The sequence below is a fragment of the Chenopodium album genome, chromosome 9, assembly GCF_948465745.1.
Source record: "Chenopodium album chromosome 9, dcCheAlbu1.1, whole genome shotgun sequence".
NCBI lineage: Eukaryota > Viridiplantae > Streptophyta > Magnoliopsida > Caryophyllales > Amaranthaceae > Chenopodium > Chenopodium album.
In genome coordinates this window covers 54,351,060-54,371,522 of record NC_137842.1, presented here as the reverse complement: position 1 = coordinate 54,371,522, position 20,463 = coordinate 54,351,060, and the positions used below count along the sequence as shown (strand labels likewise).

At 37.4% G+C, this 20,463-nt stretch overlaps 2 protein-coding genes and 1 long non-coding RNA gene across 3 annotated transcripts; 2 read left to right on the top strand and 1 right to left on the bottom strand.

The window, feature by feature from the left end:
* The first annotated feature begins 1,884 nt into the window (after positions 1–1,884).
* Positions 1,885–3,055, top strand: LOC145559887 (uncharacterized). Its single transcript, XR_014093021.1, has 3 exons — positions 1,885–2,006; positions 2,089–2,533; positions 2,821–3,055. It is a non-coding gene; the product is annotated as an uncharacterized LOC145559887 (long non-coding RNA).
* Positions 3,056–6,185: 3,130 nt separating this feature from the next.
* Positions 6,186–7,228, top strand: LOC145559886 (E3 ubiquitin-protein ligase ATL6-like). Its single transcript, XM_081621162.1, has one exon. The coding sequence runs from the start codon at positions 6,285–6,287 to the stop codon at positions 7,149–7,151; it is 867 nt and encodes a 288-aa protein (XP_081477288.1). The 5' UTR covers positions 6,186–6,284; the 3' UTR covers positions 7,152–7,228.
* A 10,902-nt stretch (positions 7,229–18,130) lies between these two features.
* Positions 18,131–19,252, bottom strand: LOC145557732 (uncharacterized). Its single transcript, XM_081618905.1, has 2 exons — positions 18,851–19,252; positions 18,131–18,736 (listed from the first exon to the last, which is right to left on the bottom strand). The coding sequence occupies exons 1-2, from the start codon at positions 19,250–19,252 to the stop codon at positions 18,131–18,133; spliced, it is 1,008 nt and encodes a 335-aa protein (XP_081475031.1).
* Positions 19,253–20,463: the final 1,211 nt, after the last annotated feature.

Below are 20,463 nucleotides of genomic sequence, written 5' to 3'. Positions count from 1 at the left end.
GCACAAAAAAAAATGAACTTTGAATCTTACAAAACTAATCATACATATTTGATGATTGTTAAAAATCTTCTGCCACCATTGCAATTTCACTGAAAATGTCCATAAAGTTCAATGGTTAAATGCTGAGTTTGTGCAAGTAGTATAAAAAAATAAATATTCTTAATAACTAACAAGTTTGAAGTTTATAATACTTCGGCCCTATTTTTTTGAGTTTCTGGGTAGAGTAGAATAGAGCAAAACAACTCAAAAGAACGGAACCAAAGGAGATAGAGAGAATTTATTAAGAATAAGGCATATTTCCTCCTTTTTTTGTTAATAAACTCAATCCTCCGATATATTGATGTATACAGAAACCTGACAAATTCTGTTGGAAATGTGCCATTCTAGTCATTGTGAATTGTGAATTATGTATGACTATTGATAATTATTAGTGATATGACTCAGAGGGAGTCATCCCACATTACAGAACCCCCAAATGATGGAGCGGTGTAGAGTTGCTCCCTTGCATCTAGCCCCCTAAGTCTTAGAGGTGCTACAGCGGTTCTAAGACTTAAAGGAGACTGATGATTCACGAATGAAAAATCTGCTGAGATTTTGATTTTTCTACTGAAAAATATGAACTGCTTTGATAATAATCTTACTTTCTTGCTACAGCATTGGAATATTCCGCTCGCTGAAAAAATTCTGACTTTTGCTGAAAATTTCGATTTCCCTGCTGAAGTTTTTAATTTTTCTACTGAAAAAATCTGGTTGACTTGCTGAAAAATCAGATTCTTCTTGCTGAGGAACTTTATTTCCTTGCAAAAATTTCATTTCTTCTTCTGAGAAGCCTACAACCTCGCTGAAATTCTCATTTTTCTGCTGGAAATGCTGACTCCTGCTGAAATTTTGCAAGGATATAGCTTTTTCTTCTTGAAAATCTTGTTGTTTTTTGAAACATTTGATTATCCTGCTTGCTAAAAAGTTCTGATTTTCGCTGGAAACTTCGATTTTCTTGCTTAAACTCTGACTGACTTGGTGAAAAATCTGGTTTCTCTTGCTGAGAAATATTACTGCTTTGCCAAAATCTTGAATTATCTTCTGAGAAGCTTTCTTCCTTGCTGAAATTCATATTTTCCATCGAAAAAACTGAAACTACTGCTTAGATTTTGTGAGAATATCGATTTTTCTTCTGAAAAATCTTACTGTCTTGCTGAAAATTCTGATTTCTTTTGCTGACAAACCTTGCTAATTTGCAAGAGTCATCAATGTTATAATAACCTGAGCTAGCTGCTGCAGTTCTTAGCTGATCTGAAATCTTATCAAACTGAAGAATTTGACTTTGAATTTATTGTCCTTTACCCACTTATTGAATTGTGGGAGTTCTTCTACTCTTACATCCTCTACACAAGCTATAAAATTTTGCATCAAACTCGGCGGCAGCTTACTGCTGCGAAGCTAGACTTTGTGCTCCGCAATATTATGCTGACGGGTAGGAAAACGCTTTGATCAGACTAATTTTGTCGATCAGAGTACAGTAAGAGCCTTTACTTCCTTTGTACGTATGATCATGACATCCTAGAGGGGTCAGGTATCACTTTGACTTTATACCTAAACAATCATACTTTTTCTTCAATAGTAAAATCAAGGAGCAGTAGCTTGTAGGCTTCAGGGTCTGTAGGCCTTATTATCCAACAAAACTTGTACACCAGCTGAATTTTTTTTTTTTTTATTTTTTTTATTAGCTGAATTCTTGACACATGGAAATTTAAATTTTGTTGGACATAACTAAATGTCATTAGCTTCTAAACCACTAAAAAATTTACGAAGTAATTCTCGTACTTATTCAAAATATGCAAACGTACAATAATTGAGAGTGTAATTTGATTCTAAAAACTCTGTAATGTTTGTAGAAGAAGAAGAATGGCGGGAAGTGTTCTCGAGTTGATGTATTGGTTGCAACTCGTACAAGAAAATCTGAGAAGGTTGTGAATGCAATCAATTTGGCAAATAACACTTATGCAGTAGTAAGTTTATAAGTTTTATGTTTGTTATTTTCTATTTAACATTTACCATCTTATCTTCTAACTTAATATTGTTTATTGATAGGATGAGATAAACAAATTAAAGGAACAAAGAGAGCAAGGTCTTAATGAGAAAACAGATGAGCAAATTATTCAGGATGTGCTTGGCAAAGATACACATGGGTATTTGAAAGCTCATGGACCTGGTAGAAGTATAACGCAACATTTTAAAGTAAAGCCCTCTCGAATTGATCTTACTCAAGAGGTGAATGAAGTTATAAAGAAAGCAGATCAAGCAATTGAAGATGCAAGAAAAGAAGCTGAAACTGCTAGAACAGAAGCAGAACAGGCTAAAATAGAAGCTGAACAAGCCAAAAAAGAGGCGGAAGCTGTTAAGAATGACGTGGACAGAAAAATTGCTGATAATAATGCAGTTTAGGAGAAGAAGTTTAGTCAACTTCTGGATTTTCTTGGAGCAGGAAGTTCATCAGATTCTGATGATTTAGGAAGTCAAGGTTCAAAGGAATGAAGTAAGTAATGCTATCTTCACCTGTTATACATTATTCATTGGTGCATGATTCATCTTAGATATAAGTTTATGAGCTTAAAGTAGTTATACATTATTCACCTGTTATAGCAGCAGTAGTTAGACATTAAAGAATTTTGCCATGTGCCAGTTGTTATAATTTATGAGCTTAAAGTTAATTGTTCTATATTTTGTGTCAATTTGACTTTTTCATTTTGAAAACATATCCTTTTTTTGGTGCTCTTTTTGAAAAAATATTAACTTGATCATTTATCTATTTATTTATTGTAGGTAACAAGGAGCGGAGCACAGACATATTGTCACATTGTACATATATATAGAGTATATATTGTTCTTCAGCAAAACGATTTGAGTGTTTTATTTTTTATTTATTTTAGTAAGAGTGAGCTAGTGATGAGACAATGAGACAATTGATTTCTAGTATGTTTGTATGTATGGATATCGAATTCAAGTATGTTTGAATGAATGGGATTCCAAGACATAATATCACCTTTTTAATGTTATATATCGATTTCAAGAATGACAAATATGACTTATTTGAGAAAAACTCCATCTTTAATATTCAGTTATGCGTATACCATAAATGCTGCAACAAATTAAAGCTTATGCCCATTGAAATTATTAGCCACGATAGTCATTAGTGTAAAATGATATTATTTGTCACGAAAGTAATGTGGCAATGGATTTATTTGCCACGGTATTATTTGTGGCAAATAAATAATTAGCTACAGTATATTGCGGCGACAAAGTTTATTAGCCACGGTAATATTTGTGGCAAAGAAGATTACTGGTCACGGTAATGTTTGTGGCAACTAAGTTTATTAGCCACGGTAGAATTTGTGGCAAAGAACTTGTTAGCCACATTAATATTCGTGGCAAGTGAATTTGTTTGCCACGTTACATACCCGTGGCATAAAATTCGAAATTTGCCACGACATCCATTTTCCCGTGGCAAATTTCCTAGCCACGGCCTCTTGTGTCACAGGAGTAAATTTAAAAATTCCCGTGGCTACACTACATTGCCACGAGAATTTTAAACTTGTGCCACGATTTTACTCGTGGCACAAAGGTGAATTTGTTGTAGTGAATTGACCTACACACATATATATATTTCGCAAACCTGGATATGGATTGAAAATTATCTAGTGTGTTTTTATTGCAAGAATATACTCTTATTTAAATGGGAAGTACAAGTATGTGTCATGGCCTCATGGGAAAGCTAATAATAGTATATTGAAATGGTAAATTGCATGGATTTTGCAAAAAAATAGACAAATAAAGTAATAAAATACATGAAAAAAGCACGGAAATCTAATTTTACACATATATTATTGTAGAAGGTTTTTAATGTAAATGGGATGAACATGTTAGGATTAGAAATTGGTCGTTTTTTGTTAGGGCCAGTTCTCTTCAAGTTAATTTCAGTTCACTTTAGCTCCAATTAATTCAGTTCAGTTCAGTTCTTGATTTCCTTCACTTATAAACAATTCAATTCAGCTCACTTCAATTCAGTTCAGTTCAGCTCCAATTAGTTCAATTCATTTCAGTAAATCATAACAAGCCCGTAAGGAAGGAGGAAGTATAAAACTACATATAAGTATATAACCATGTACATGTTCTAATTTGCACCATTAAGCAAACTTCAATACTATAAAATTCCTTACCTTTCTCACTAGTAGAAAAATACAAATAGGCAACCCCCAATTGGCACCGGTTCAGACCAAACCGGTGCCAAAAACCGGCCTAAAATTGGGCGGGGATTTAGACCAAGAACAATGGCACCGGTTCAGATCAAACCGGTGCCAAAAATAACAAGGCCACCGGTTTGAACCGGTGCCACTGAACCGGTGCTACAAAAAAAAAAACCGGGATTGTTCATTTATAAACCCTAACATCCTTATCTCTCCTCTCTTTCTCCTCCAAGGCTCCAACTGAGCGCCTCTCCTCCTTCTCCTCCAACTGAGCGCCTCTCCTCCTCTCTCCTCTCTTTCTCCTCTCAGCTTTCCGACCTCTGTTCTCTGTCTCTCTCCCCTTTCTGTCCTCTTCTTCTGACCTGAAAACTACATCTAAGCCCGGCTTCGCCCCTCTCGAAGTAGGTGCTTCTTGCTCGCCTCGCTCTTGTGACATGCATGCTATGTTTCCCGGTTAACCGCCTCGCCTCGCCTCGCCTCAGATCTCTTTCTAGAACCACCTCCTTAGAGTGAGTTATAGGCGACGAACTCAATGTTTCTGGGTTTAATAATTCGGGGTAAGGGTTTCTGGGTTTAATTATTTATGCTATGTGCCTTAATTTTTTTGGGTTTGATTGTTGTAATATTGTTCGAAATTGATTGATGTAATTGATCTTGGAATTATTTGGGTTAATTGATTTTGTCATTTTTTTGCACTTAATTGATTTTTCGAAATTTCAGGGTTTAATTGATTTTCGAAAGTTTTGGGGTTAATTGATTTTCTGGGTTTGCTGGGTTTAATCGATTGCTGGGTTTGCTTCTGGGTTTAATTGATTTTCTGGGTTTAATCGATTTTCTGAATTCTGGGGTTAATTGATTTTCTAGGGTTAATCGATTTTCTGAATTCTGGGATTAATCGATTAATTTAGAAAACCCAGCAAAATTCCGGGGTCAACTAATTTTGTTGGGTTTAATCGATTGCTGGGTTTGATTTTGGGTTAATTGATTTTCTCGTTCATGCATTAGTTTTCTGGGTTTGCTTCTCGTTTTTTTTTTTTTTTTTTTTTTTAGTTTTAATAATTTCTGGGTTTTAATTTATGCAGGTGTTAATTCATGCAACAAGGATTCAAGATTTCGATTTTGGAATATTATTTTGATGTTGTAAATTTTTTATTTTTATTTTTATTGTTTTACAATTTCAATTTTTGAGTTAAATTTCATTATAATTCATTGTAATTTTTTTTTTTTTTTTGTATGGTACAATAACAATTTACTTGTTGAATATAATGTGATTTACCATTGTTTTGATGTTGAATATAACAATTTCAAGAATCCTTATTTCACCATTTATTTTTGTTTGGTTCGTATTTCATGTTTGTTTGTATATTATTTTTATTATTATTGCAAGAAAAAAGTAAAAAAAAAAAAAAAAAAAAAAAAAACAAACAAAAAAATACCAAAAAAGCACCGGTTAACCGGTGCCTAAAACAACTACCACTAACAAAAATATTCCGCGAAATTATTTAAGGCACCGGTTTTGAACTGGTGCCAAAAAGGGGTGTAATTGGCACCCCCCACATAGGCAGCGGTTCAAACCGGTGCCTTAAGCCGGGTTTGAACCGCTGTTAAATCCCTTTTTTCACTTAGTGTCTCCCAATCTCAAACGGCTTAACTCACCAATGGTCTGTTCTATTTAGCTTAATTTTAGTTCAATTCAATTCAGCTCCAATCAAGTTAGTTCAGTTCAGTTCAGCTCCAATCAATTTAGTTTAGCTCAGCTCCAATCAGTTCAGTTTAGCTCATTTCATTTAATTTCAATTAAGTTCAAATGTTCCTAACACGATATAAATTAATAAGACATCTTAAAAATGGGACCCTTGTAATACCGACTTCACTATACCCCACCTTAACCCCCATTTCCCTCTTCTATTCTCTCACTCAATCTCCCTCATTTAATTCCTCCACTCTAAATTCTTATCACTACCAACACATCAACTATCAATCAAACCTCCTCTCCGTACTACTCAACACTTGTTAAACAAACACCCGAAAAAGAAAAAAAAAATGACGCCGAAATTTAGAAAATTACTCCCAATAGAAGAAGACCATAACCCTTCTGTTTTATCATTCTCACACTATTCTCCGACGCATTCGCCGTCGAAAAATTACCAAAGAGAAGATAATCCCACTACTACGAGTAATTATTACAACAATCTTAAGCTCAATCCTCCCTTTGATTCTGCAATGGCGTTAACTGTTTTAGTCCTTTTAACAGCTTTGTTTTTTATGGGGTTTTTTTCGATTTACATTCGTCGTTTTAGTGACGAATCCTCGGTCGACCCGACCCGACGACGTCGGAGCTCCGGTACTTCTCAGGGTGATAATAGTCTTCCTACGACGACGTCGTATTTGTCGAGGTCGAGGGATTCGACGAGAGGTGTGGATGCGAAGGTGGTGAAATCATTGCCGGTGCACGCTTATTTTCCTGGGGAGGCGAAGCAAGGGATGATTGATGACGTGGAATGTGCAATTTGTTTGAGTGAGTTTGAGGAGAAGGAATTAATGAAGGAGATACCTTATTGTGGTCACGTGTTTCATGTTGAATGTATTGACACGTGGCTTGAGAGTCACGTGACGTGTCCGCTTTGTCGGACGGCGAAGCTGTTGGTGGAGGCAGAGGAGGAAAAAATAAAAATTGGAGTGGTGTCGGCGGCTGTGGCGGTGGCGGTAGAGGTGGTGGAGAGTGGAGAAGGTGGTGGGGAGAGTGGTAGTAGTAGTGGTGAGAGTGAAGTGAGATTGGTGGTGGAAGGTGGTGACACGTGGAACGGGGAGAGGAGGGAAGTGGGGTCTACAACAGGTGATGAGAGGAGAAGTACTAGTTGTGTGTGGTTTGGTGAGAGAGTTAGATTGCATCGGTCATTGAGTTTTTGATGGCTATCAAAAATAGAGAATGATGAGAGTGTTTTTTTTTTTTTTTTTTTTTTTTTTTTTTTTTTTTTTTTTTTTTTTTGACAAAAGATGATGAGAGTGTGTTGATTGCATTAAAATTATTTGTCTTTTTCTTTTTTATTGAAAGACATGTGAATTTGTACATAGGTAGTGCCGTAGTGGTAATGAACTTAATGAATGTTGTGCACTTTTGTCAAAGACGGTTTTGATATATTTAGACGTAGTTTGGTTTAAAAAAATGCTTGTATAAATGAGCTTAATTAGTTCTTTGTATTTCATTTATGCTTTATTATTAGTTCTATCTCAATTTTTTTTTATTAGTACTTGAGAAGAGAAAAAGTTAAAATGTGACTCATTCTAAAAATGGTCCATCTAAAATGTTTATAAGTTAATTGTAATATTATTAATTGTCTACCTCAAGTTCGATGTCAAAAGGATATGCATGTATCAATGTATGGTTTATTGGTATATGAATAAATGCAAATGGTTCTCTTTTACCAAAACTAAAGTTGAATACATATATGAAAATGAAAGTCTTTATATTTCAATGATGGTGGTGTGTTTGTATAATTCGTAACATATGTGACCAATAACTAATGCTCAGCCAGAATTAATAAGGTGTCTCATATAAGCAATGTAAGGATATATATTTTCCTTCCGATCTTACAACTACAAACCCAACTACTAGAAAGTGTAAAAGTACAAAACAATTAAACTATTCATTGCTCGACAATAAATTGAGATTTGATGCTGTTAAGATTGTGATAGTGGAGATACGAAGTAGGGATTGAGAAGAATAAATAGGGAAGACTAAAGCAAGACATGAAGACATGAAATAAAGAGTAACACACTTTAATAAGAGAAACATTCTCATATATGTACAACCATGATCCATGAACAACAAGCACTTGAAATTCTATTTATAAAAAGAAGAGTACAATGACATGAATTTTTAGGGGTGAATTGTACGAGTACATTACAAGAAGGAATCAACTCGAAAAGGATTAATATCCTCAAATATAAGAATAAATAAAACCCCAAACAACAAGTGCTAGAAAATCCATTATATAAAATAAATCACGAATTACTTGGACTAAATTATATTATCTTCGTTTTTTTTAGTCGACACGTTTTAACTTTAGCACTATTTATACATCTTCTTTTGACCCTACTTTGTAATTTATATGTAAAGAGAAATATAGTCAACTGAAATCCGGTTAGATTCATCACAATGTATATATTCAAAATATCAATTTTTTTAATAATTTTTGTTTATTGGCAATTAAAAATATTAATGATTGAATTTGTGTATTGACAAACGTGACTAAAGAAATGTGTCAATTAAAAAGAAACGGAGGAAGTAAATTAAAAGGAAAAAAACAAGAGAAGTATGTAGTACAAAAAGAAATATTTGATATAAAACATTAAATTATGTATGTGTACGTATAAGAGGATTTTCGTTCAATTCTTGTTTTCGTAGAAATTGTAAACTTTATAATGGAGATGAATTAAATAAGAGTTTATTATAAGTAATCTTTATAAGCCAAAATATATTGTATATATATAAGAGAAAAGCTTGAGGATCGTAGCTTTGGAGGATTTATATATTATGTAGGTGGATTGCTCCAAAATATTACCCAATACCAATATACACTATGGTAGATAGTGAGATCATGAGCATATATGCACATGCTAGTAAATTGTAAAAACTTCCTCATAAAAGTGCTCCAAATTTAACACAAGATGCACTAAATTTGATTTCTCTAGAAGTCATTACCATTATACGGAGTATTATACAAGATAATACTACGAAATTCTAGAAATGTTAAGCGCCATAAAATGAAGTACTAGAATTATGAGCTGATTAAATTATGAAATTAAATTATTTTTTTATTATATAAATAGAATCCCACTAGCATGTGTGGTCGTGTGGATGAGTATAGACGTATAGCAGCGCTTAATTAAGCCCTTTAAACAATTCGATTAAAGCTTAACTTTTATTCGATACTACTAGATAGTATAGGAAGCAAAAATAAGATAAGAAACTTCTAGGAGCATCTAAAATAATGCAACACTGGCATATGAACAAATTCATTTAATCTAAGTTGAACTCGAAAGTGACCCAATCATTTTTGTCGAATTTATGGACCGCTATTCATTAATGTGGATTTTGTTGAATATTGTTAGTGTAGCCTGTGTAGGGTCCCAATTTCCAATTTCATTACTCCGTATTAGTTATCTAACTTTATACAATTTTGTGATGTATGTGAGCCATATATTTGTAGCAGCCATAGTATACTAAGTTGCTGAGAACGGAGTACAAGCTAACGAGGGAAATAGTAAGATTAAATTTGTGTATGTCGTTAAATCCCCGAATTTGGGGTTACTACTTACTAGTGTACTACCCTTGTCTATGTGTACTACCCTTGTCTATGTGACTCTTATGTTCCGTGCATATCTAGTCACTCAACTATGGCCTTGTTTGGTTGACATGGGAATTAAATTCCCATAGGAAATTGTATTTTATGGGAAGTTATTTCTCTCATGAAATTCCTAGGAATTTCCTAAATTTGTTTGGTTGGCAATGTGGGAATTTAGAAATCCCATGAATTTTGATTGACCTAAGGGGGACTAGGTAATTTACTTCCCTTGTTTTGTAGGAAGTTGAAATTCCCATGAATTTTCACTTCCCTCATTTTTGCTTTTTAGTGTCAACCAAACAACTCCTCAATTTCTCAAATCCCATGAATTTTCACTTCCCCCATTTTACATTGTCAACCAAACAACCCCTTATAGTGGCACCATCTACAATTATATCCTGTAGTTATTGAGTGTGGTCGCGTGGTTAGTACATTGTGTGGCTCACCGCATTGATCTTAATAATCTAAATCTCTAATTCTATTTGGTTGTACCTATATAGTGGCTCATTGTACATTGGTCGTAATACTCCAATCCTATTTGGTTGTACCTATATAGTGGTTCATTGTAAATTGGTCTTAATACTCCAATCCATATCCTATTTGGTTGTACCTGTATAGTGGCTCATTTTACATTGATCTTAATACTCCAATTCTATTTTGTTGTACCTACATATAACTACTTCATAGAATAGAGATGGCAAATTAGATATGAACAAAGTAGAATATTATTAGTATCATGGCAAATTGTTCCTGCTGAATTCTGCTTCCGTCAATGTCCGAGGGCTGGTAATGGTTTACCGTCCAATTGCACACCTACACAGCCAATACAGATTAGCTAGCCCGGGGTTTATCTAGGAATAACCACTCCAATGCTAAAGTCAGTACCTTTGTGAGAAGAAAGTGAAATAAGAGAGAGAAAGTGTTTTAGAGAGAGAGAGAGATTCTACCTTTGAAATGGGGATTTGCTTGGGTATTTATAGAAACACAACCAAGCAGGTGCCACCTATACAGATAGGTGGCACGCTAACCTTATAGGCAGCAGGTGCCTACGCGGCCCCAAGCAACTCTTCACGTGCTAGAGGGACATGCTACGTGACGAGAAGCAACTCTCCACGTGGCATAGAGTGATGCCGGTAATAAGGACATGGTTTATTTACCGATTAACAAGGGCTTAAACTGCACAACACTCTTTTACCGGCTTATCAAGGATGCTACCGATATATCCCGTACAACTAGCCCCCCAAGTGAGGACGTTAGTAAAACTAACTTGCTCACTTGTGATGGGACATGGTGCTGCTTTGCGTAATATACTAAGGAAGAATAATGAGAAAGTGAAAAAATCTACGATTTGCCCCCCAAGTGAGCTAATTGCCGATAGGCTTTGCTCAATTGAAATTGAAAAAATCTACGATTTGCCCCCCAAGTGAGCTAATTGCCGATAGGCTTTGCTCAATTGAAATTGAAAAAATCTACGATTTGTCCCCCAAGTGAGCTAATTGCCGATAGGCTTTGCTCAATTGAAAACGAAAAAAATCTACGATTTGTCCCCCAAGTGAGCTAATTACCGATAGGCTTTGCTCAATTGAAAACGAAAAAATCTACGATTTGTCCCCCAAGTGAACTAATTACCGATAGGCTTTGCTCAATTGAAAACGAAAACCGGAAATATGAGTTAATACATTTTCACCCTCGTTTGAAATATTTCCCTAAGATTTGGCGGGAAAATGTAATAAATTAATGGGGCACGTGTCAGTCATCGAAGTAGGGTGTTTTGAAAAGGCGTTTTATTACAGCCGTTAGATTGCATGCAATAAATGTCACATCAACTGCTTCATTTGGACAATATAAATAGCAAATTTCGTACTTTTAACCCCTTCATCTTTCTTTGCGAAAAAATTTCAAAAAATTTCCACTTCATTTCGCTTGTAGTTCGCACATATTTCTGCGATTCAGGAGTCGATTTGTCGAAGGTTTGTCCAGTTGTTTTTAAACCGGTGTTTGTAAACGGAGGACATTTAATTCCGGAGTTACGCTTTCAAGAGTTGAGTTCAAAAGAGGTAACAAACCCTAACTTTCTTTTCGATTTCTCACTGGTTTGTGGTTAAGTAGATTTTGCGTTTATTTCATTATTTGTAAATGTCTGGTTCTGGAATGCATGCGAATACGGGTAAAGCCAATGAGGCTGAACTCTGTACACCCTTATCTTCTATAGAAGAAAGAGAAGCTTATTACCGTCATAAGTTTCTGGCTGACGCCGAGAAGGCTTTGCGTCCTACCAACCCCGATATCCCAGAGGACACAGAGATTGCCGACGTTGAGCCTATTAGCGTTCGTTATCATTTGAGATCAAACTTGGATTTGTTTAATCAATACGGCACTAATATTGACAGGATGCCGAGAACGAAACACACCAGTTACCAACGTGAGGTTGGTGAGAGCAGTAGACGCTCTGTTGAGGAAGAAGATGTTGATCCTGGGCATGAAGCTTTGGATATCAGAGAAGAAGATATCCTGTCAGTTGAGGATAGCCTGGAACGGCAAGAAAGTAGGGGTGAAAGCATCGGAAATGAAGACGATGCAGAGGAATCGGAAATGCTTAGGGAAGGGGAAGATGATGAGGAAGAAGATGACGAGACCGACGAGGAAATTCGGGCCGACTTCAATCTTGCTGCTCAGATCGCAGAAGAAGGGCGTCTCGACGAGGAATACAATTCAGATCAGGATGATCCGAAATACCTAGAACCCCAAGAAATCCCTAGTAGTTATGAGATAACTAAGTCTGTTGTGGATCCGGTATGGTTGCAGACAGTCACCGAGAAAGACTATTGCCAACATGGTAAACGCTTCTACCGTCTACCTAACGGCTATGAACTCAGATTACCAAGTGAAGGTCAAACGGCTTGGACTTCCCTACCGGCCACATTTTTGTCTACGCCAAACATTTCGAGTTTGGTTTACGGTTTCCACTCCATCACTATATTGAAAAAATATTCAGGGCTTGGAATGTATCAATTGCACAGTTAACGCCTCCAACCATCCGAAATATAGTCTCTCTTGTCTGGGTTATGATATTTATGGACTTTCCCCGTACCTTGAACTTATTTCGGAGGTTGCACTGGATAAAGAGAGATATCCAGTCACCCGGATGGTGGTCTCTTTTTACTGCTCCCGGGAAATGCACCGTGTGGCCAAAATTGACCAGTTGCAAGAATTGGAAGAAATAATTTTATTTTATGAGTGTTCCCGATGATTTTACCGTCCGTAGGACATTTTACCACCCTCACAGTATGTTCGAGACCATACGGTCGAGAGCGTTAGGAAAGTTGGAGAAAAAAGCTTTTAGGTGGTTTAACTGTACATATGTTAGTGCTGGTAAGAAGAATAAAGCTGTTCCGGGGGTGTGGTTGCCCCATTGTAATTATATACTGGGCAACGCCCCTCTATCTCATGTCGGTCTCTGCCATACCGATGCATTCGGTATGGAAATATATATAAATTATATATATTTACTTATATTTATCTTTACTGTACTTATGCTTTGCATTTGAAATTAATTTTGATAAGTGTTTTGCCTGCTTATTCTCTTACCTGGCTGCGTATATTTTACTTATGCCTGTTCTCTCTTTTTTTTTTTTAAAAAAATGTCTATGTTTACCTTTATAATGTCGGTGTATTGATGTTTATTATCGGGTGATTTTACCACCAGGTATTGACAAACTCGACTACAGCCGACTAGGGTTGTATCCTGACGGGAGAGTGAAGCAACAATGCCCAGATCGGCCAAAAAAGTCATACGACACCCTTCCCGTTTTTGCCACCAGAGCCTCAAAAAGAAAAAGAACGAGACAGCAAGACATGGCTCCTACCGAACGTGTTGTCAAACCCCGTACCCGAGCAGTGAAAAGGGGTGGCGGCAACACGTCAAAGAGGACGTCTGAGTCCTCCGACCGAGAGCAACAGAAGAAAAAAAAAAAACGAGATAGCGATTCGACACCTCTCCATCAGGAGGCACAAGAGACATGGCCGGAAGGGGTCGTTAATCTGTAGGACGAGACCGATCCCCATCCTCCGAAAAAGCTAACAGTCACCTTAAGGGATCCAACTGGTCCTGGGGTCGGCAGCGAGGCCAGAACCGACCAGGTGGCCAAGATCAACAAGCCTCCGAGCAAGGAGAGTCAAACGGTCATCTCGACACGCTCTGGCGGCCCCAGCAAAAATGCTTCCGTCCCGGATCTTATCGGTGGGCAGGACGTTGTGTACTTTGTAAGCTAAGATTTCGTCATACCATTTTGGACCCTCGCTTGTACAATGTACATCCTTAGGAGACTGTTCATCAATACTCTTTTCTTTCAAAATTTCTACCATCACCGTTCTCTCTAAATCGTTAAAGCTTGAACTTGCAAGTTTAGCCAACGCGTCTGCCTGCGTGTTCATTGCTCGAGGAACCAATTTTATTTCGAAATACTCCAGATTAGATGTAACATTCTTGAGTTTTGCCAAATATGCCGTCATGCTCGGCTCTCGAGTTTTGTAAGTGCCATTGAACTGATTTGCCACCAGTTGCGAGTCAGTGGTCGTCTCAATACGCTTTGCTTCCGCAGATATGCATAGCTGTATTCCTGCCAAGGCTGCTTCATACTCTGCCTCATTATTCGAGGCTTTGAATTTGAACTTGACAACATACTCGAACACATTTCCCTGGGGAGAGATCATAATTACTCCAGCCCCTGAGCCGGTTGAAGCAGATGAGCCGTCAACTGATACCTTCCATGTGCTGGTACCCTCCTCTTCTTCATAATAAGATGTTTCTACAATGAAGTCAGACAAGGCTTGGGCTTTGATTGATACCCTTGGTTTATACGTAATAACGTATTCAGACAATTCAATCGCCCATTTAATCAGGCGGCCATATGTTTCCATCTTCTGCAAAGACTTCTCTAACGGCTGATTTGTCAGAATATCAATTGCATGTGAATCAAAGTAAGGCCGTAACTTTCGCGCAGCCACAACTACTGCGTATGCGATTTTCTCCACTAACGGATACCGTCTCTTGGCAGCATTTAAGACGTGGCTCACAAAGTAAATTGGCAGTTGGGTTTTTTGTCGTTCTACTAGGAGCACCGCTGCTACCGTCTTTGCTGACGCGGAGATATACAATTGTAATATTTCTCCCTGTTTCGGTCTTGCGATAGTGGGTAGGGACCTCAAGTGATTTTTCACAGCCTGTAACGCCTTGGATTGCTCCTTCCCCCATACAAACAGTTTGTTCTGGCGCAAGATCACGAAGAACGGTAAGGCTTTGTCAGCTGACTTGCTGATAAATCTCGTCGATGCAGCCATTCGACCAGTGAGCTTTTGTACATCTTTTATACACTTTGGTTCTGGTAAACTAAGAATTGCCTCGATCTTATCGGGGTTAGCGTCTATCCCCCTTTCGCTTACCATGAATCCGAGAAACTTTCCTGACCGAACACCGAACACACACTTCTCCGGATTTAACTTCATCTGGTAGCGCCGAAGAGTTTCAAAAGTTTCTCTCAAATCGGCGACGTGATCTGTAACCAAACGACTTTTCACAATTGAATCATCCACATATACTTCTACATTCCTTCCTTTCTGGTTCGCGAATACCTTGTCGACCAGCTTCTGATACGTGGCCCCTGCATTTCTTAACCCAAACGGCATAGCCCTGTAACAGAAAACCCCGACATCGGTAATGAATGCCGCCTTGGTTCGATCTGGCTCATTGTAACACCCCAATAATTCTCTCTTTAAACCTGTGAGGACCCTGAACAATATTCAAGAGAATTACTGGCGTGCTACCGCCACGTGTTCAAACGTTAAGGCTTTATCAGAAAATAGCAGCGGAAAAACTAAATCAGTTATAAATAAGTTCCAAAACCAACGAATGAAACCAAATTAAGTCATACAACTTGGAACCATTAAGGCCCTTATTCAAAACCCAATAAAAGTAGTAAGTGATTAAATTCAGTGTTCAAATAAATTCAAACCCAAAAGAAATAGTGTCGAATAAAATCGAATTAAAATAAATTCAAACTTGCAAAAGAAATAAAATGCAAACAACCAACTCTCTACTCAAGATCCCACAACCCTGATGAATGCTGCATGTGTAAGAACCTGTGGTAATTCTGCTCCCCAATATTACAAGTGTAAAAATTGGATCGTCACAGGGTCATTGAAAGGTGAAGGCCATGACCAAAGAAAGACACACAAAACACGCAATCAGCAAAGCTGAGTACATACAAGCTGCAAAATAAATTAAGAAATCCATAACATGCTACTAATAATCAATCATCATGCATCATTAAATTATAGACTCAACACACGACTCAACTATTTATATTACTAAGACTCCATTAATTAATAATAGGTAAATCATTATTTTTATTCATTGGATTACGCAATAGACAAGGTTGTTCAACCCATGCTCCATTTGGAACATCAATAAAAGAAAACCCCATGCCTCCTTTCGGAAACATCAATAAACATCCAACGACCACGGGCGCGACTCCGTGACCGTAGTTAGTATGAGATCTCACCTAACTCCTAGTTTTGAAAAATATTTGAAATAAGAGACTCGTAGATCAGACGGCCTCGAGAAAAGTACATGGTTAATACCCCATGTACCCCAACCCCTGATTGTCATTACTCCAGAAGTGCACCAATCCAGAGTTTTATTGCTCATCCATCTTGCACTTTACGTGATTTACAGGTTTAGACTTGGTGACGACTCATATGCATAACAATACAATCAATCCAATATCAATTCAATCAAGTAAAACAACTTTTCAATTTCAGTTCTTGATTTATTAGTGGCAAGCAACATTTATTATTTATTCCTTTACTACCTCGGTGTATAAACACCTTGAGTGCATAAGGCACCCCAAAACCTTAACCTCGTCTTAGAAGACTTAAATTCTTCCTTTACTCATCCTGCTTGCATAATCATGAATGAGTAATAAATTAATCATTACACCAATCATATACCTTTGCCTCTAAGCGCACCTTGCATAATTAGAGCACAAATAATACTTGCAATATAAAATAGTGCACGTCATACGAAATTCACAATGTATAACCAAACAATTTAACTCAGACATCCCTATACATGATACTAAGTTCTCGATCCGTCGTCCTTAAACATGCACCTAAAAGAAAGGTTTCGTAACTTGTACGTACCTTGAGCAAACGAATTGGTATGCCACTTTACTAACTAGAAATCACCTTCAATAAACTCCTCTCCTAAGCCAAATAATAACATCTCAATCAATACCCAATCAATCAAATTTACAGCAATACTAACTTACTTTAAAACCTTCAAAATCCAAATCAAACAACACTTTAAAACATTCCCTTTAGTTAAAATTAAAGGCTTATATATAGTTCTTTAAATTTTTCTTCATAAAAACCTTAAAATACACTCTTATACATGAAATTACAGCAAGTTCAAAGTCTAATAAAAATCTGAAAATTATATAAAAACCCCTAAAAATCTCCATTTTTAATGGGTGATTAAACCCTCTTTATAAAACATCAAAAGTAGTACTTAGAAACTATTTCCAACACTTAAAACTTCAATAAAAACATATATTTATGCTTATAACTTTAAACATAATTAATTTTATTAATCAAACTCAAGGATAATATTTTAAGTATAAAAAAAACTTTGTTAAAATAAAAAACTGCCCGAAAATCATATTTAGAGGCTGAATTTGACCAAGAGAGGGTAGTCCTCATTACCAAAGGTAGTGAGTCTTTCTTAAAACGTTGTTTTCACATGGAAAACACTACTTTGGGGTAGTCCTCATTACCAAACGTAGTTCAGAATCTGATCGGGATTAAAACGGGATTAATATTAACGAACGAAAATCTAAAAATTAAAACACGAATCTATGTGTTCAAAATAATCTGGAATTAAGTTAAACTAATCAGTAGTTATAATAAAAAAAATTTCAATACATCATTACTATAAAAGCCCTAAATCAATTGTTCATAAAAACCCTAAAATCATGATTTTCAATAAATTGAAACACTAGGTTTATATTTTATAAAATATGAAATTTATAACATAAATATAATCTGAAATTTATAATCTTTATACCATTAAAATATAATTTGATACTAAAAATATAATCTTTATACTAAAATCAAAACCCAAAACAATTAAATTAACATTAAGCAAAATAATGAAACAAAGGAGGATGAAAATAAGACTAACCTTTTTGTGTGGGAAATTTTTGGAGATTCATGGGGTATTTATAGGAAGGAATTATTGTAGGGTAAAAAGAAAGATTGGACCTCATAAAAATAATGGGTCGATTAAGTAAACAAATGGGTTAGGCTTGTGTGATAGGACATAAATTGTAGAATAAAGGTGCATAAAATAATTTGTTCAAATAATTTTCGACCCAGATTAATAATTTGAAACTTTTGAAATTAAATTATGAAAAATAACAAATAAATATTATAAATAAAATAAATTTTCATTTATAAAATATTTAAAAATACGGGGGATTACACTCATATAAGCTGACTTGATGATATCAAAGCGTCCATGAAACTCAATAGTGCATGACCGGAAGTGGAATCTACCAGTCTGTCTATCCTCGGCAAGGGATAGCAATCTTTTGGGCAGGCTCTGTTCAAGTCCGTAAAATCCACGCACATTCTCCACTTCCCTGACGGCTTCTTAACCATAACCACATTTGCTAGCCATTCGGGATATGTGCAGGGTTCGATAAACCCTGCCTCTAGCAATTTGTTTACCTCTGACTGAATAGCCTCTATTTTCTCTGTTGAGAAGTTCTTTTTCTTCTGTCGAACAGGTCTTGCTCTCCTGTCGACATTTAACTTATGTACTATGACGTCAGGATGTATTCCAGGCATCTCATCTGCCGAGAAAGCAAACACGTCAGCACTTTCTCGTAACAATTCCACCAAATGGCAGCGCGTGTCGACATCCATATCGGATCCAACGCGCACTACCCTCCCGGGGACCCCAGGCTGCAACTCGATCTCTACGGTCTCGCCTCCTGGGGAAGGACGTGGCGCAGTTACTGGCCGAGTGTCGAAATTTTCCATGGCCAAATCATGTGTAGAGGGAACTCGTTCTCGCTTAGATGGTGTCTGTTAGCAAGTATGTTGCCGGCTTGATTGTTTTAATGCTGAAATGTAACACTCTCCTGCCATAGTTTGACTCCCCCGTACGCGCTCTGTCGTTTCAGCGTTGGATACATATACCATCGTTAAGTGGTATGTCGAGACTACAGCTTGCATGTCATGAATTAAAGGCCTACCGACAATAGCGTTGTAGGCGGATGGCACATCAATCACCAAAAACTCCGCCATAACATCTCTTACTACCGGACCTTCTCCCATTCTAACCTGAAGAACTATACTACCCTCAGGTCTTACCGTTGACCCGTTGAAACCTATCACGGGATAAGACACTGGCGTTAAGTATTTTAGGCCCATTCTCATGGCATCAAAGGCTCTAGCAAATAGGATATTGGCGGAGCTTCCGCCATCAGCGAGTGCCCGCTTGATGTCTGCTCCATTAACCGTCAATACCAGTACCAACGGATCATCATGAGGGAAGACTATTCCCTTAGCATCTTTCTCCGAAAAGGATATCGAAATCATGGGAGAAGGTCGAGGTCGTTCCACTACACTCAATGCGTTCACTAGGTGCCGGTATTCCGACAAACTTTTCTTCGCTCCGCTTACGGAACCCCTTTATACTGGTCCGCCGGTAATAACATCGATTGTTATTTTGCGCCCTGTCGGAATACTTCCCTGTCCTGATGTTTCCGCATGATTCTGTCTATAGGTGTCATCTTGCATTGATGAATCTCCCTGCTTTCGGTACTCGGTTTGCCTGGGTTGTGCAGTTTGCTGCCGGCTGGGACCTGTTTGAGTACGATACTGAGACAATCGCCCTTTCCTTATGAGATCTTCAATGTTCTCTTTTAATTGAACACATTCTTTGGTGTAATAACCGACATCTCTATGAAACATGCAATATTTCTTCATGTCCCGACCTTTCGTTATCATCGGCGCCGGCCGACTCCAATCTTCTTTATTCTGGTTTACTGAATAAATTGCCGCTCTCGGGGTATTTAACTGCGTATAGCTGCTATAACGGCCCAATCCCCTCGTCGGCCTTCAAGATCTTTGTTGGCTCTGCGGCTGCAACCTGCTTACCCCGCCCATCTGGGCGTTTGGGCTATTATCATTCTGCCTCCTGGAGGGCTCTACTGACGATATCTAACGGCTCGTTTTCAGCAGCTCCTCACTTTTTATGTATTCGTGAGCCTTGGCAAATGCTACCCCTAAATTCGGGAAAGACTTTCGCGACATGTATTTTTTGAAATCGTTGTCACCCAGCCCATTCATCAATGCCATCACGGCAATTTCTTGCTGTAACTTTGGTATGGTATTAGCCTCGTTGTTGAAGCGCCTAATGAAATCCCTGAGCGATTCCTCTTTTCGTTGCTGAATAGCAATGAGCTCACCAGATGTCCTTTTTCTTGCACTATTACTTATGTATTGACCCGTGAACAACTCCACCAGGGTCTCGAAGCAGTCAATTGACCCCGGCTCTAAATTGGAGAACCAATCCGAAGCTGCCCCCGGTTAGGGTTGTAGGGAAGACTTTACACCACACAGCATCGGTATCGGTATATAGCAACATGTGACTCTCAAAAGCTGCTACATACTGCTTAGGGTCCCCCTTACCGTCGTAAGTACAGGATGACATTTTTATTTTCTCCGTCTGTTGGTCAAGTACCTCTTGTGTGAACGGAGATATCCTGGGCCTGATGATCGCCCTGGCTGTCCGCCTTTCCAATCCG